We start from the raw sequence: 15,894 nt of genomic DNA, 5'->3' as shown, positions 1-15,894 counted from the left end.
TCGCTGCTTTTCTTTTCTTTTTTTAGTAAATGAACATGTAAGAAGTCATTTTCTTTTTTTTATCCTCCATATCTGTTAGTTTAGGTATTTGGGGGTTTTCTTTTCTTTTAAGGAGTTTTTTTGTTTGTTTGTTTTGTTTAATCTAGGACTTCAAGGTTGGGAGGAACGGCTGAAGATATCTGACCGGGCACATATTGGTACGGTTCTGTTTTGTCTTCGTCAGGCCTTGAATAATTTGAGTTTACTCTTGATGACATTGACTTTATGCGGCTTTGTCTCTGACAACACGAAGAAACTCCATATCTATGCCATTGAAATTAAAGTTTTTCTCTTTTTCTGTGTAGTGTTCAATTTCCATCAGGCCGTTGATGGGATACAGGAGCAGCTGAGACAGCAGCAGGCAGGGAAGAAGTGAGTTTTCATTCTTTGCACTTATAAAAACTAATTTTTAAAAGCTTAATTTGTAGATAATTACTGCAAGGTTAATATTGAGTTCACACTCCTTTGCTTTACAGTTTGGGTACAACTAAGAAGGGCATTGGACCTGCCTATTCTTCCAAAGCAGCACGTAATGGACTGAGAGTGTGTGATCTGGTCTCAGACTTTTCAGTCTTTGAGGAAAAGTGAGTATGATAATATTTCTTTAATTTTTTTTATGAAAACTGTACATAAAAATGAGCAGATTCTTTTAGCTTCTTTTAGACTAACTTTGTCTTAGAAAGGCCCATTTATACAATTGATTGTCTTGATATTGTAACATTTAATTTAAATTACATATCATTATTAGTGTAGGCTACAAATCAGTGCCTAAATGATCAGATTGACCCTCATGGCAGAAAAAGAAATGCATGATGTTATCTCTCCGCAGGTTTCGGGTGCTGGCTGGTCACTTTCAGACCACATATCCTAACCTTAATATTGATATCGATGCTGAGCTTGAGCAACTGAAGGTGAATAGCATCTTGACATCTTTCAGTATGATTGAAATAGTCAATAGTATCAGTTAGGATTAATAGTGAAGCTTCTCATTCATGAACCTGCCAGGTAATATTTTCTCCATTTCTCCCACAGAGTTTTGCTGAGAGGCTGCGGCCTCTAGTAACTGATGGGGTTTATTTCATGCACCAAGCCCTCAATGGACCAAGCAAGAAGATTCTGGTGGAAGGAGCCAACGCTGCCTTACTGGATATCGATTTCGGTATGAATCGCAATCCTGCATAAAATTGGAGTTCCACTGGAGTGCTTTGAGAAATTTTGTTTAACAGTGACTACGTTTACAAGCTGTTAAAATTCGGGTTATGGTCGGGTTAAGGTCACTATTCGGGTTTCTGAAACATTCGGGATAACCCGTTTATATGCATGAGCAGAGAGAGTTACTCCTGTATACATGGAATGTGTAATCAGTCGCCAATATCCCGATGTAAACGGCGACGCACGGTTAGCGTCTGGACGTAAGACGCAATATGCGTCATTTCCGATTGTTCTTCCTGTATCCAAAGACTCAAAAGACCAAGATTCCTTGCGAATAGAACATGCGCAGAACACACATTTTGATGGGGATATGCCGAAACGCGTTTACAAGACGGATATGAGCATATCCCGGTTTTTGCCGATGTTTACATGGCCGTGCGCGACCGGGTTATTGCTAATATCCCGGTTTTGAACGGGTTATTGGCTGCATGTAAACGTAGTCAGTGTGAATGATACAGGTGTCTAATGTTTCCATCTCCTTCAGGGACCTACCCCTTTGTGACCTCATCGAACTGTACTGTCGGAGGAGTTTGCACGGGACTTGGAGTCCCGCCGTCTCATGTTGGCCGTGTGTATGGAGTGGTGAAGGCCTACACCACCAGGGTGGGAGTGGGGGCATTCCCTACTGAGCAAGATAATGTGAGTGGTTGTCAGTGTGGAAGGAAATACTCACAACTCCCCCACAGTGTATTATATTAGAAAATTTTTCATGTATTTCTTGATGTGTTCTAGGAAAATGGTGATCTGCTTCAGAGCAGAGGGAGGGAATTTGGCGTCACAACAGGCAGACGCCGTCGCTGTGGATGGCTGGACCTGGTTTTGGTTCGTTATGCCCACATGGTTAATGGTTTTTCAGCGTGAGTCATGTTTTACCTACACTACCACTCAAAAATATGCCAACACTTCTTAATATCAGTGCTGAAAACAGTTGTTGATTGGGTTTTTGTAGCTTTGGCACAGGTTAAACAGTTTAGTAAGCTTTGTTTAGTTAATGTAACACTACTTTTCCTTCTGTTTCTCTCAGCATTGCTCTGACCAAGTTGGACATTCTTGACACATTGCCAGAAATAAAGATTGGCATAGCCTACACAGTTGACGGAAAGCCTCTTCCCAGTTTTCCTGGTAAGTTGACAGTAAACATTAGGGGTGGGCGATGTGACCAAAATCTTATCAAGATATTTATCGCAATATAATTTAGTTTCGCTTTTAATACGTCATATCAAAGTTTTTGATACTGTAGAATTTTCTTAATTCTTGACTACCAATATGAGTATCACAGAAGAACTGTTACAAGCCTACAAAAAACCCAACAAATTATAAGCAACAGGACAAAAAAACTACAATAAGTAAAACATGAATGCTACCTTCATTGTGTAACTTATTCAAAAACACTGCATAGTTTTCACTTTGTAAGACCATTTTCTGTTTTGTTTTTATGAGGATGCTTGCTAAGATGGGTATTTTAGACCTTTTCTGATGAAGAATTATTTTAATTTTTTTACAGCAAACATGGACGTCCTCACAAAGGTTCAAGTGACTTATGAGACGTTCCCTGGCTGGTGTTGTAGCACTGAGGGAGTCCGCAGTTTTGATGAGCTGCCTTCACAGGCACAAGCTTACATTCGCTTTATCGAGAATTTCCTGCAGGTGCCAGGTAAAAATACACATACTGTGTAAATCATTTTCATATGCAATAACAACTTACTGATGTGCTTCTAAATGTCAAAATGGACATAAGAAAAATATTCTCTTTTCAGTGAAGTGGGTCGGAGTTGGCAAGTCAAGAGAAAGCATGATAAAGCTGTTCTGACGAGGGCAACGGGTACTGCTGAACCTCATTTGATGGTCTCCAGGACATCCATCATCACGACCGCCAGAGAACCAGAACTTTCATTTATGCATCAGCGCTGAGATTAAGACTAACTTTGGGTTTAGAATCCACTGAATGTCCCACTCAAAGTGAACACCAGCATTGTGTATACATGTCTGATTTGAGCTCGCTTCCTGCATTTGTTAATCTTGACTCATACCCATTTCTTCCAAAGCACATCCCAGAACTCCTCAGAAACATACCTCTGTCAGTTACTAGTCGTCTGATGTCTGAGTAATTACAGACTTTCAGTTTGAGGGGGTGTCATCTTAAATTTTCTTTAGATCAAACTTTGCACTCAAATTTAAATTTTCATTACGAATAGGTGGATAAAACAAACTGATTTTTACGATTTTCATGTGCTGTTTATTTTATTTTTTATTATGTAATCCAGTGTGAGGGGGCGAGCACTAAATCTGGTCTTTTTTAATTCAGTGTTTGTTTACACTCTTAAAACCGGTTTGACATGATTCAAAATACCAAAAGGGACCTCCAGTCTTTGTTATATATATATATATATATATATATATATATATATATATATATATATATATATAATGGATTAAAATGAAGGCTGTAATCTGAATTATCATCAATCTCACGTTTGTCTCGTAAGGCAGCAGTTATATATATATATATATATATGAGGCATTGTTAAAATTCAGCGATTAGTGCACTCAAGACAGATCTTGAGTCTATGAATGAAAATTATACATGCACAGACTCATTTGCTGCTGTTTTTTTTTTTAAGAATAAAGTGCAAAACTCGTTTTAAGTGAATGTTTGTGTGAATAAATTCTTATGAATAAAGTGTAATGTTGCATGTCACTTTAAACCCGCACATCCTGCTGATATTATGAGTTATGGGAAACAATTATTAATTTAGGTGTGTTGTCACAAGTTCTTAGGTAAAACGGTTTCTTAATTTCACTAAATGTTGCAATCTCGTGAGGATATGCTGCGTAACCGTTTCATCGGAAAAAAAAACGGATTCAAATAAAGACGGTAATCTGAATTATCATCAGTCTAACGTTTGTCTCGTGAGGTAGAAGTTATTCTAGTATAATGCGAGTTTTTCTCTGTCTGCTGGGTCTCGTCCTGTGCCACAAGACATTTGGGATGAACGTTCAGGTATAATTGAACCTTTTTATTTATTTTTTTTGCCGAAAATCAAACATTTATTATAGGAACCTAATTTATGTATTCGTGTACATTTGTGCTGTTGCATTGCCTGAAACATTATAATTTAGCCTACTAATTGTTTTCTCAGATAGCCTAGTTTTTTTTCTCTCTCTCTAGTATACTAATTTAGTGGTAGTAAATCGGTATCAATTAATATCTTGATTAAAAAAAATGCTTGAAATAATGTTTCAGTTAGGCTATTTATAGTCTGCGTGTCTAACTCTTTCCTGCAGTTGCATGTAGGCGTTGTAAACACAGCGTGCGTGTTTTGATGAATGACCTAGGATGATAAGAGTATGTGTAGGCTCATAATATCTGTAAGTGTAATTATAACTGGAGGCAGGAGAGATGTAGACACGCCTTATTTAATTTGTAGCACAAGTTTAAGGTCTGTTTCTCTGTTCCAAATATGCCAAACATTGTGACAGCTGTCAGCAATTCTGAACCTGAATGCTCTAACGCTAGAAAACCTAATAAATAAACCCTCGAAATTAACCAAACTGTTGTATTTTTAAACCCACAGCATCCTCGAAATATCGGTAATGAATCTGTTACAGGTATACTTCTCTCTCGCTCTATCATTGGTCTGTTTATAACTATTAATAGGAATCAAATTGAATTGACCATATCATTATATTGTTTTCAACAATTTTTCTTAGAGAACTCAACTCAGATATAACGTGTCTTTGTCATAGTGTGTTCTCATTCGTATTTTAACTTTATTTTTATTTTTTTAGCTAGGAATATCTATGCCGAGTCCCTTTGCCAGCCCCGTAAAACTTTAGTTGAGGTTGAGCACGAGTTCCCCGAGGCGGCGGTCAGACGTGTTATCCCCTCGTGTGTGGTCCTTCAGCGCTGTGGAGGCTGCTGCTCTGATGAGGCGATGACGTGTGTCAGTGTCAGCACACACATCAAAGTCATGCAGGTATGGCGATGCAATGGATTCAGACAGTTCATCATAACATGTGTTGTTCCTGCTCTTATTTGTGCCCCCCCAACCAAATTACAGTTGAAACAGGTTACCAGGAATGTGCGTGGAGATAGTGCAGAGATGATCGAGCTGCCGTTTGTTGAACACAGCCAGTGTGAGTGCAGGTAATGTTACAGGTTTATGGCTTCACATTAAAAGCATGATTGCTTTATAATTTCAAAGATATTCTGTAAACCATGTATTTTGTATCCTATGATTTGTATTATTTACATTTAGATGTGGCCGAGTTAACTTCTTGTGTTGTAATATTATAATAATATTTATTATTATTATTAACATTTCTTTTGTCTTCTTAACAGGCTCAGAAGCGAACTGTGAAGCTTTTTGAAACCGCTCATCCATGCCGCAGAAATTGCTATCTGATTATTTAAAAGTTATTTCAATTATTTCCTATTATTAATATATTTAATATAATAATAACGTTACTTTTATATTTAAGATTGTGTAAAACATTGTTTTTATCTAAAAAATATATTTTTGCTGTTTACTTAAGTACAATAACTTTTTTCTCTTTTAGTTACTTTTAAAAACTGATTTCATTCTGTTCTTATGCACATTATACATACAAGACGAAGTAGGAATAAACAAGCATTCCCTACATTGTTTAAAGTCAAAGTAAGCAATTACATCATTATTTATGAAGAGATTATAAAATGAAACAAAAATAACGCTAACCGAGAAGAAAAGAAGGAAATGCTACAGGTGAAAACATGTTCAGAAAGAATGTCAAACATTTTCTGCTGCCTGTTTTGATTGCCTTTTTGTTAATAAACGATTTTAATTCAGTCATATGTTTGACAAATGATTGTTTTTTTTTTTGTTAATAAATGATTTTAATTCAGTCATGTGTTTTACTAATTTAACATAATAAAAGTTTAATGGAAATATCAGATGATATCAGTATCATTTTTCAGTCGTTTTCATATCTTCGTTGTCTTCAACTCACCACATCACATACAGTAGTTTCACAGTGCCACCTTGTGTTGAAGATGATTAGCGAATTTCCTTTAGAAATACGTGGCAGTGACGTCAATGTTTGTGTTTAGAGACCCGGATATTAGTCACAACCTGCACACAGTTCAACCATCAGAGAGGCAGAGTGGTGAGAAATGAATCTTTGTATCTTTCAGATCACATGTTGCCGTCTCCCCTTCACTTCACAAATCCACGGAGCTCGTTTATGCAGACGTGTGTGGCGCTTCTCATTGATTGACCGATGAAACATAAGGCCCATATATTCAACTACACACTTAGCTTAGCAGCTAAAAAGATCTGGATTTCACAAAAAGAGTATAACAATCTTTGCAAAAAAAAAATTAAGATAAGCAGAAAACATACTATCACACTGCTGCATTTTCTGTTTTTTAAAGTGACATTGCGCAGATGACAGCAGTTGTTGTCTATAAACTAAATTGATCAGAAGTAACAGGAAAGACATTTATAATCTCACAAAAGATGAGCATTTCAAGTGAAAGCTGTTATGTTGAACCTATTCATCAAGAATCCTAAAACAAATTATACAATTCCTAAACAAATATTAGCTGCAGCACAACTGTTTTCAAAATTGAAACATTAATAATAATAATAATAATAATAATAATAATAATAATGCAATATATAAATATGAAGACCAGCTTATTTTGAATGTCATAGGTACATTCCCGGCCTAGACACTATTCAAGTTCTGAGACACCGCTACATGCATCTTCATCCGAGTCCTGTATTCACTTAATGCTGAAGTATTAAAGTAAAATTGTAAGGCAGTTTTACTGTTAACACACTTTCACTGTGATTTCTCTTTCCTCTTTGTAAGGTGATGAGTTGGTGCATCCATGAACACACGACGGCGTCACGGTCCTAGAAGCAGTCAGGATGGGGTGTACACTGGACTGTCTCAGACCCAGTCCCAGCTGGAAACCCCCCTGGCTGTCCCAGCACCCATCACCCCTGTCATAGACAACTTCAGCATGTCCTGCCGAGACCGTACCAGCGAGTTTCAGTCGGCGTGCAAGTCCCTGCAGGGGAGACAGGTGCCACAACTGTTGTCCAGTAACCTGCGAATGGCTAATATGTTTAATAATATAGTCTTGTAGTAGAGTTTGTGTTGAAGTTTTTCTCTTGCTCTTTTCCAGAATGGAGCACAACCTGTCAGAGCTGTCAACAGTGCAGTCAGACAGCGGAGTGAATTCACACTCCTGGCGAAGTAAGTTAATCTCTCAGTCGCTCATATAAAGTTAAACGGGGAAATAATGTGGTTTACCTGGATTCTGTATTTCTGAACATTTTGATTTGATCTGATCTTCAAATATTTAACAGAAATACCCATGCATATTCTGATTAAATTCATAGCACTCAGAGTGTGTTACAAAATACAATTATGTATGCTCGCAATAAAATAAAAAAGAAAAGTAAACAAATGATGAGGAAAATGCATAATAACAATAATAATGAATGCGTATATTTGCAAAGCAAGAATTAATGAGAAAGTTTATGCATTCAAGAAATGTCATATTGATTAAGTAACAAGTAATAAAATTTTATTTACACTCTAAATACATGTCTAAACCATTTTAAGCATTTTTTCATTTTAAAATAATGATTATAAATTACAAATATCATGAATTATTCATTCTTAAATAACATTATATTTTTACACTGGCAATATTTGGGTCAGTATAATTTTTTTAAAGAAATGAATCATTAATATAGCAAGGGAAGTGACCGTAAAGACATTTAAATGTTTCATCAGATTTATATTTTAGATAGATGCTGTTGTTTTGAGTAATGAATCTTAAAATAAAAGTATCACATTTTCTACAAAAATATTAAGCAACACAAGCAAAACAAGGTTTTAACATTAATGATATTAAGGAAAATTTCTTGAGCACTAAATCAGCATATTAGAATGATTTCTGATGGATCATGTGACGCTCAAGACTGGAGTAATGATGCTGAAACTTCAGCTTTGCCATCACAGAAATACATTTTAAAATATATTAAAATAGATAACAAGTATGAAATTGTAATAGTATTTCAAACCATTCCTGTTTTACTGTATTTTAATCAGATAAATGCAGCTTGGTGAGAATAAGAGACATCTTCCAAAAACGTTTGATTGTTAGTGCTTCAGGTTTTTCTTTTTCAAGAATTAATTTTCATTATGCTTTCACAACAGTGGCATTAAACGGACATTTTTTACTTAATTAAAAAGTTTCCTAAGTATGACTTAACATTTTTATTGTATTTTTTATCAGTACATTAACAGGTCTGAATAAAAATGAACTAATGAGCATCATGTGACTGACCCAAATGTCAAACGCCAAATCTGTGAATGATTTTTAAAGGGCAGAGTGTCTGGCTGCGCTCCAGGTCAGCTGACTGCTGAAGCTTTACATACTTCAGTCTATTGTTTGTATTGTTTGTATTGTTGAAGATCAAATCACATTTTATGACCAATTTCCTGGAAAATCCAGAGGGTTTACAGACTTTTTCCTGCAACTGGGTTTAGTCTTGGCACCGGGACGCTGCACTTGACCTATAATTTATTCAGACCTACTTAAGCTTTAATGGTCTGTGTTATTTCATCGACTTGGCCTTATGACAGATATTGACTGCGTCTTATTAACAGGCGAATTGGAAGAGACCTCAGCAACACTTTTGCCAAGTTGGAGAAGCTCACAATCCGTAAGTATTCCTTCTCACACATGTACCACTGTGGACTGTTTCGACGTCTAACTCGATCCGTTTTCACCTGCAGTCGCCAAAAGAAAGTCCCTTTTTGATGACAAAGCGGCTGAAATTGATGAACTCACTTACATTGTGAAGCAGGTTAGGGTGATTGTTCCTTCCCCTTCGCCGAGGACACATTATCCCGTCGGTCCATTTCATCCTGTAATCTGTGTTCATTCAGGACATTAACAGTCTAAATAAGCAGATCGCTGGCCTGCAGGAACTCGTTCGATCACGGGGTGGACAGAATGGCAGACATCTTCAGACGCATTCCAACACCATCGTCGTCTCGTTACAGGTATTAACCTCTGGCCTTACCGCTCAATCACAAAGATGTCTAGTAGTGGGCTTCTTCTTGAAATTAAAACCTGTTTTCTGTTTGCAGTCCAAATTGGCGTCAATGTCGAGTGACTTCAAGTCAGTCCTGGAAGTCAGAACAGAGGTAATTGGTTTACTTTTTAAGTGTTAGATCCACCATGATCAGTTTTTTTACATTTGAATCATGTTTTCTCTCGGTTTAGAACCTAAAGCAGCAGAGAAGCAGACAAGAGCAGTTTTCTCAGACTCCTGCCTCATCCTCCTCTTTCCACGCCAGCAGCTTCAGTAAGAGCATCTCTGCTTGTGAAAAAAGCAGACGTTGTCCACATTCATGTAGTTATTCTTCCCCTTCGGTCCTCTTTCAACAGACAATTCGGTGCTCATGCAGGACGACTCCAAGAAGACGGATATATCTATCGATATGGACCTCAGCTCCGGTCAGCAGATGCAGTTAATCAGTGAACGGGTATTGTTTGTTCATCGGTTCTTTTATAATCTACAGCAACTGATTTAAGTACGTTTGAATGGCTGTTGTTGTGTTTGTTTTAGGAGTCATACATTCAGAGCCGTGCTGACACGATGCAGAATATAGAGTCCACCATCGTGGAGCTGGGATCCATATTTCAGCAGCTGGCTCATATGGTGAAAGAACAGGAAGAGACTGTACAAAGGTGAGGAAGGATCACGAGGTGGTATCTTATGTCCATTTTGATAGATTTCCTGACATTTTCAACTATATTTCTGTTGTTATTGTTCATCAAAATGAATTAAAAGTCATTTTAGATAACTGAAATAAGTTAAATAGAATATGAGTAAACTATCATTTAAAAAGCTTAAACTTAAAGGGATAGTTCACCCCAAAATTAAACTTTATACGCAAAGAAAACTGAAATTCAGCTGAATAGAAATACAGTACAGACCAAAAGTTTGGACACACCTTCTCATTCAAAGAGTTTTCTTTATTTTCCTGACTATGAAAATTGTAGATTCACACTGAAGGCATCAAAACTATGAATTAACACATGTGGAATTATATACATAACAAAAAAGTGTGAAACAACTGAAAATCTGTCATATTCTAGGTTCTTCAAAGTAGCCACCTTTTGCTTTGATTACTGCTTTGCACACTCTTGGCATTCTCTTGATGAGCTTCAAGAGGTAGTCACCTGAAATGGTCTTCCAACAGTCTTGAAGGAGTTCCCCGAGAGATGCTTAACCCGTGTTGGCCCTTTTGCCTTCCGTCTGCGGTCCAGCTTACCCCTAAACCATCTCGACTGGGTTCAGGTCCGGTGACTGTGGAGGCCAGGTCATGTGGCGCAGCACCCTATCACTCTCCTTCTTGCTCAAATAGCCCTTGATGCCTTCAGTGTGACTCTACAATTTACATAGTCATGAGAATAAAGAAAACTCTTTGAATGAGAAGGTGTGTCCAAACTTTTGGTCTGTACTGTATATAAAAATGAAATTCAAAAAATTCAAATGAAATCTGAAAATATATGAATAAAAGCTAATTCAAAATCGTAATAAATAATAAACACTAGTAAATAAATATGACTTATACCTAGAAATGTAGGTCCGATTCAAGCACCAGTCTTTATTTTTTTCTATTTCAGTTTCAGTTTCTAATCAATAAACAAGTGTGTTTTTTCCCATTTGTTTCCATTTGTGGTTTGGTCTTCACTGTGTAGGACCATAATGAAAGGTTCTCTGCCAGTCTAATCGTCACTTTTACTTCCGCATAACAGTTAGCCAGCAGTTTCTTCAGTAGTAAGTGCTACCAGTGTCATAAAAATGGTTTTCTAAATTGTTTTGGCAGAATAATGATTAAGGTTGTTTTGAATAGGCCAGCATCTTGACTCCACTTTAACATCTTGAGACATACACTACCGTTCAAAAGAGATTACATTAATCATGACCTTCTCTCTTCCCTGACAGAATTGATGCTAATGTCGAGGACACTCAGCTGAACGTGGATCTCGCGCACACAGAGATACTCAAATATTTCCAGTCTGTGTCCAACAACCGCTGGCTGCTCATCAAGATGTTCCTAATCCTCATCCTTTTTTTCATTGTCTTTGTGGTTTTCATGACCTGACGTCCACTCTTAAGATTCAAAGAATCAGGAGATTCTCAGTATTTAAGGAATGAAAGGGGCCGTTCTCTCTGTCTCTTTTTTTACTTCTCTCTACTCTTTCTGTCCTCACCGGCCGCTGAACCTTTTAGTCCATTTAAATTTCAATCTGATATGTTTCTGTATCTGCACAGTCAACTGTTGAAATAATATCCTTTATTTTGGTTTTCTAAACCGTGCAGATTACAGAGATATCCTTGAGTAAAGCCAGCAATCGTCTCATGGAGAAACAACCACAATTTTAACAGTGTCTTGTCTAAATCTTCTTTTAGAGAAGACTATGCAGTGGTTCATCTTATATTCTGCCTGCTGCAGACCACCAAATCATCTCGTATGAAGATTATGCATTACACTTTTATGATGACTCTGACTAGATATTTTAATATGTGTTCTTTCGGTTTTTGATTTTGGGATTGATTACCACTTTTACAACACTTGTGTAGACAGCAGGTTCAGCAGGTGAGAATTAAGTATCTGGAGCTAGTGAACATTTACACATTTTGGCTGTGAATCATGAAAGCTTAACACAACTCAAACAGGATTTATTTTTGATTTCACTGGGGGTTTTAACCATCCTCCACAAGCTTGTTTGAAATGTGTCAGTATATGGTCTCGGGGGGTCCATGAGAATACTTCAAATGGTGTTTTCTACAGAATTGAGATTGGGGGAACGTCCCACTCCACCATTTTTTAAATGCATACTGTAAAATGGAAGAACTGAACCATTTGAATTGTATGCTTTCTTCACAATGTCTCTTGCTATTTGTCTTTTTTTACAGTAGCATGTGTAATAATTGATTACTTAAAAGTAATTGGATTATTAATGAAGTTAATCAAAGCTACTTTGATTTTGTAGCTTAGGATACCAGCGTTATACCTGAGACCGCATAGCAGATAAATGAAAAACAAGTTTAGATTATTGAAATGTTCTTCACACTAGGAAACAACTGTTCACTGAAAGGTTCTTTGTGGAACCCAAAATGGTTCTTCTATGGCATCACTGCAAAATCCCCATTTATAGCTTTTCTTTTTAAGAGTGTTTAAGCTTTCTTGCATTATAATTGGGAAACAAGCAATGCTTTAAAATAATCTGTGTGCAGACCATATCATAAAGAGTTTTCTACTCCAAACATAGCTTGTTCAGGTCAGCGCTCTTTCTTCCGCTACACTGATATCAGGCATGCTCCTGATCCTCCTGTTTGTGTGGATATTGTCTTCATCCTCGTCGTCCTCGGCTCGGTCCTCAGCTTCACGGCTGACTGTGACTCTGTTTCTCAGCGGGTTGATGACAGACATGCTCTTACTGCGGCTGGCCCGAGTCTTCAGTGCTCTCTCGCTGGCTTCCTCCTCCTCCACCTCGTCCAGGAAGTTACACAGCACGGAACGAAACAGGCGAGACACCTCAGTCACCTCTGGCTCTACCTCTGTCACAACTTTCCTCAGCCTAAACCAAATATAGAAGAAGATTATTGTTCAAAGATACAGTTCCTCTTGACCCTAGTGTTTTTTAAACATCCATTTTTCTAACATCATTGTCTATATCAGTTACTCTGAATGTTTTGGAGTAACGTTACAACAGTTTGCCTTGACTAGCTAACCTTGGCAAGCATTTGAGTGTCTTTAAATATACTTTTATAGATCTTATATATATATTTGGACCTGTTTTTATACAGTCTATGATTAGCACAAATTGTGGCTACAAAAATTTGGTGGAAAATATCTAAACGTCTAAGCCAATGTGATTTTGTTTTAGTATAATTTAGTATTTTTTTTATGTGCTTCCATGTCAAGAGGGGAGGTTACCAAAGAAATTATTTTTAAAAAACGTGTTTTTCTTTTTTCAATTTAACATTTCAGTAACCAGAAATGTTTCGATGCATGCCAATGTGATTTTATTTAATTTTTTTGTGTTTTTAGGTATGGTGACACTAAGGATGGGAGGTTATAGGCTGCTTAAACACTTTTGAAATAAAAGTTCAATAGTAACCACAAAACTTTTGTTCCAAGTCATTTCCAGTGCTGGATAGATTAGTAGCAATTTGTGGTCCATTACTGATTCCGAAATACATGAACAAAAAGGCAGACAGCAATGTAATGCATGAAATTACACATTTTAGGACTTATTTATTACACTGATTTAAATAGGAAAATCTTGTACCATATTGATATAAAAATACAAAGAGAAATAAATTATAAGATAATACATTCATTGTTTTTAATTGCATGAAGTACGTAAAACATTAGATTTATTTAAGGGTTTCCCACAGTGGGGTTCATGAATAAACAGCATGGGTAGATGAGTTTAATGTAAAGCTAATAATTAATTAAATCATAAAATGTAAAATCAAAATAAATAATTCTAATGTAACAATCAAAATAAACACTTACAAAAAAAGATTAAATATTTAATTTGCTAAATATTTAATAGGCTACTTAGAATAAATATTAGTTCTTATATTTCCTTTCAATTATTAATAATTTTTACAATATTTTATTATGAATATTTTTAAATGCCTACTTAATTTTTGGAAATTGATTACGTAATCCAGATTACTTGTAATCAGTACCTGCATATCATAACTATAGCCTATTTAAAAAATAACACATCTTTATTAGGGGCGGCAAAAGATAAACTGTGTTGCACTATATGAACAGACTACTCTACTACTATCGACGTAGGCCTACCTGAGGATGAGGGGGCCGCATTGGGAGGGAGAGACCTTGGCACACAGGTCCTGAAGTTCCAGGATCTCCCCAGCTGGAATCTCATAGGGGGATTTATGTGGAGGTGCAGCCAGCCAGCTGTAATCCACGGAGGAGCTGCGCCTGCGGTTCTCCATCGTCCTCTCCTGACGGAGGCGCTCCGTGCGCTTCAGCAAAGAGCCCAGCTCCAGCATCAGCATGTTAATCACCAGCTCCTCCGGCGAGCGCTGACCAGGAACCTGGGGTTCCCCGGAGAACACTGATGACCAGAGGAACATCTGAAATGGTAACAGTGAACAATAAACCAAATACACAGTGATTGTTTGTGCACCAACGGCCGCTGTTGACAGAGAAGGCCTAGCCAACTCTAGTCCCAAAAAATTCATGAATAATAAAAGCCACATAAAAGACATTCTCCAAATATGGTTCAAGAGTTACGGCACTTACCTTCTCCTAGATGAGCAGAGGGTTGGTTATATCCTCACTGGACCTTTCCATCAACATAGTCTGAAATATTTACAGAGGAGCGCTGTATTCACCACATGGCAGTTCCTCTCAACACCAGATAAAGGGCTAAAGATAATCCCTTATTATGATTATAATCTACAGTAAAGCCACATTTCAGTGGTTCATCACTGGCAAAATAAAATAACAACTGTCTAAGTAAGCTATACTTCCAAACATACAAACCAATTCCATTCCGATGAAATATTCTGTATTAGTATAGGATTATTCCTTTTAAAGGGTTGCACAACACACAATTAGATCTCAATCCTGTATTAATAAACATTGCTAAGGCCCCCTGCTGTCCTTTTGTAGGCGAACAAAATATGAAATCAGATGATATAAATACTAATATTTATCAGAACTTGACTTTCAGTCTTTGAGGCTGGAGATCAATGTTAAATTTGATTTAACTTCTTGTCTTGTTCTGATCCACTGAACTTCTCACTTTTTTTCTCTGGCCTCCTGTCTCCTCACTATTGTTAAAAGCCCTGGGAAATTGCTAGGATTAGATTAATGTGTAATGTAAGAGTTCTTAAGTACTGGTGTTCAGGAAAGAGCTGCCACTCCGTATGTGTCTCTGAGTCTATAGGAATGAGCAAACAGCCAACTCAGCTCCATTTTTTCCAATGATTTTGAACTTCCTGTCATATCTGGATGAGTCCAGGAATGTGTGTTTTTAATGGATAAGAAATGGAGACCTTCTAAATTATTCAGGGTTTTAAAAAGTTTTGAACATTTGTTTACTCAAAATGTGCATACAGCAGTGGTTTTGTTTGCTTGACTGTTTAAAAATCATTTTAAAAACCACAATGAAAATACTTTTTTTATTATTTAAAAGCTTTTCTTAATGGGACACAGGACTCAATCCACATTCTCATCTGCTTTTTTAACACCCACTTCCATCTATGCAAATTCAGTTCCTGCTAAAATACCCTTGTATTGGATTTCAATCAATTTCGACGTTTTAGACCAGCTATTCCTCTATCATCCATCCGTTCTTCAAAACCCTCTGTTAGGTATTATCATTACTTTTTTTGCAGGTGCTAGTACGTCTCTGTCATACTATAAATGTTTCAGTGTGGACTTTAATGTGAAAATTATATCAAAGCACATTATTGAGGAAAAAGGAAACTGATAATGATTTCTTCAACCCAGAGAAAAAGAAGTAAGTAGCATGGATTTTTAAAGCATGGATTTTCCGATTTAGCTGAC

The 15,894-nt window shown here is 36.8% G+C and overlaps 4 protein-coding genes across 5 annotated transcripts in view; 3 read left to right on the top strand and 1 right to left on the bottom strand.

Moving 5' to 3' along the window:
* Positions 1-3,559, top strand: part of LOC113038530 (adenylosuccinate synthetase isozyme 2-like) — a 4,757-nt gene extending 1,198 nt beyond the window's left edge. Inside the window, exons 4-13 of the mRNA XM_026196034.1 lie at positions 147-197; positions 345-411; positions 516-623; positions 869-950; positions 1,072-1,198; positions 1,736-1,890; positions 1,984-2,108; positions 2,276-2,373; positions 2,756-2,905; positions 3,009-3,559. Of these exons, the coding sequence (XP_026051819.1) occupies positions 147-197; positions 345-411; positions 516-623; positions 869-950; positions 1,072-1,198; positions 1,736-1,890; positions 1,984-2,108; positions 2,276-2,373; positions 2,756-2,905; positions 3,009-3,061 (1,016 nt within the window). The 3' untranslated portion in view covers positions 3,062-3,559. The remainder of the gene's footprint in view (positions 1-146; positions 198-344; positions 412-515; positions 624-868; positions 951-1,071; positions 1,199-1,735; positions 1,891-1,983; positions 2,109-2,275; positions 2,374-2,755; positions 2,906-3,008) is intronic.
* A 118-nt stretch (positions 3,560-3,677) lies between these two features.
* On the top strand, positions 3,678-6,101 carry LOC113038531 (snake venom vascular endothelial growth factor toxin barietin-like). Of its 2 annotated transcripts, none has more exons than XM_026196035.1 (5): positions 3,678-4,252; positions 4,827-4,860; positions 5,041-5,228; positions 5,313-5,398; positions 5,594-6,101. In XM_026196035.1, exons 1-5 carry the CDS (start codon positions 4,187-4,189, stop codon positions 5,610-5,612), a joined length of 393 nt encoding a protein of 130 aa, XP_026051820.1. In that variant the 5' UTR covers positions 3,678-4,186; the 3' UTR covers positions 5,613-6,101. The 2 variants fall into 2 exon arrangements, with proteins under 2 accessions (XP_026051820.1, XP_026051821.1); XM_026196036.1 differs by having other exon boundaries at positions 3,678-4,620.
* Positions 6,102-6,337: 236 nt separating this feature from the next.
* LOC113038527 (syntaxin-5-like) lies at positions 6,338-12,199 on the top strand. Its single transcript, XM_026196032.1, has 11 exons — positions 6,338-6,396; positions 7,108-7,324; positions 7,427-7,497; positions 8,923-8,978; positions 9,052-9,122; positions 9,205-9,321; positions 9,409-9,465; positions 9,545-9,626; positions 9,710-9,807; positions 9,891-10,012; positions 11,277-12,199. The coding sequence occupies exons 2-11, from the start codon at positions 7,127-7,129 to the stop codon at positions 11,434-11,436; spliced, it is 1,032 nt and encodes a 343-aa protein (XP_026051817.1). The 5' UTR covers positions 6,338-6,396; positions 7,108-7,126; the 3' UTR covers positions 11,437-12,199.
* Positions 12,200-12,593: 394 nt separating this feature from the next.
* LOC113038528 (protein RD3-like) lies at positions 12,594-14,724 on the bottom strand. The gene is made up of 3 exons (XM_026196033.1): positions 14,623-14,724; positions 14,158-14,453; positions 12,594-12,916 (listed from the first exon to the last, which is right to left on the bottom strand). Exons 2-3 carry the CDS (start codon positions 14,451-14,453, stop codon positions 12,613-12,615), a joined length of 600 nt encoding a protein of 199 aa, XP_026051818.1. The 5' UTR covers positions 14,623-14,724; the 3' UTR covers positions 12,594-12,612.
* Positions 14,725-15,894: the final 1,170 nt, after the last annotated feature.

The sequence above is a fragment of the Carassius auratus genome, chromosome 21 (genome assembly GCF_003368295.1).
Source record: "Carassius auratus strain Wakin chromosome 21, ASM336829v1, whole genome shotgun sequence".
NCBI classification, from domain to species: domain Eukaryota; kingdom Metazoa; phylum Chordata; class Actinopteri; order Cypriniformes; family Cyprinidae; genus Carassius; species Carassius auratus.
Note: the sequence above shows the minus strand (reverse complement) of the source record. Positions and strands in the feature narration are given on the sequence as shown.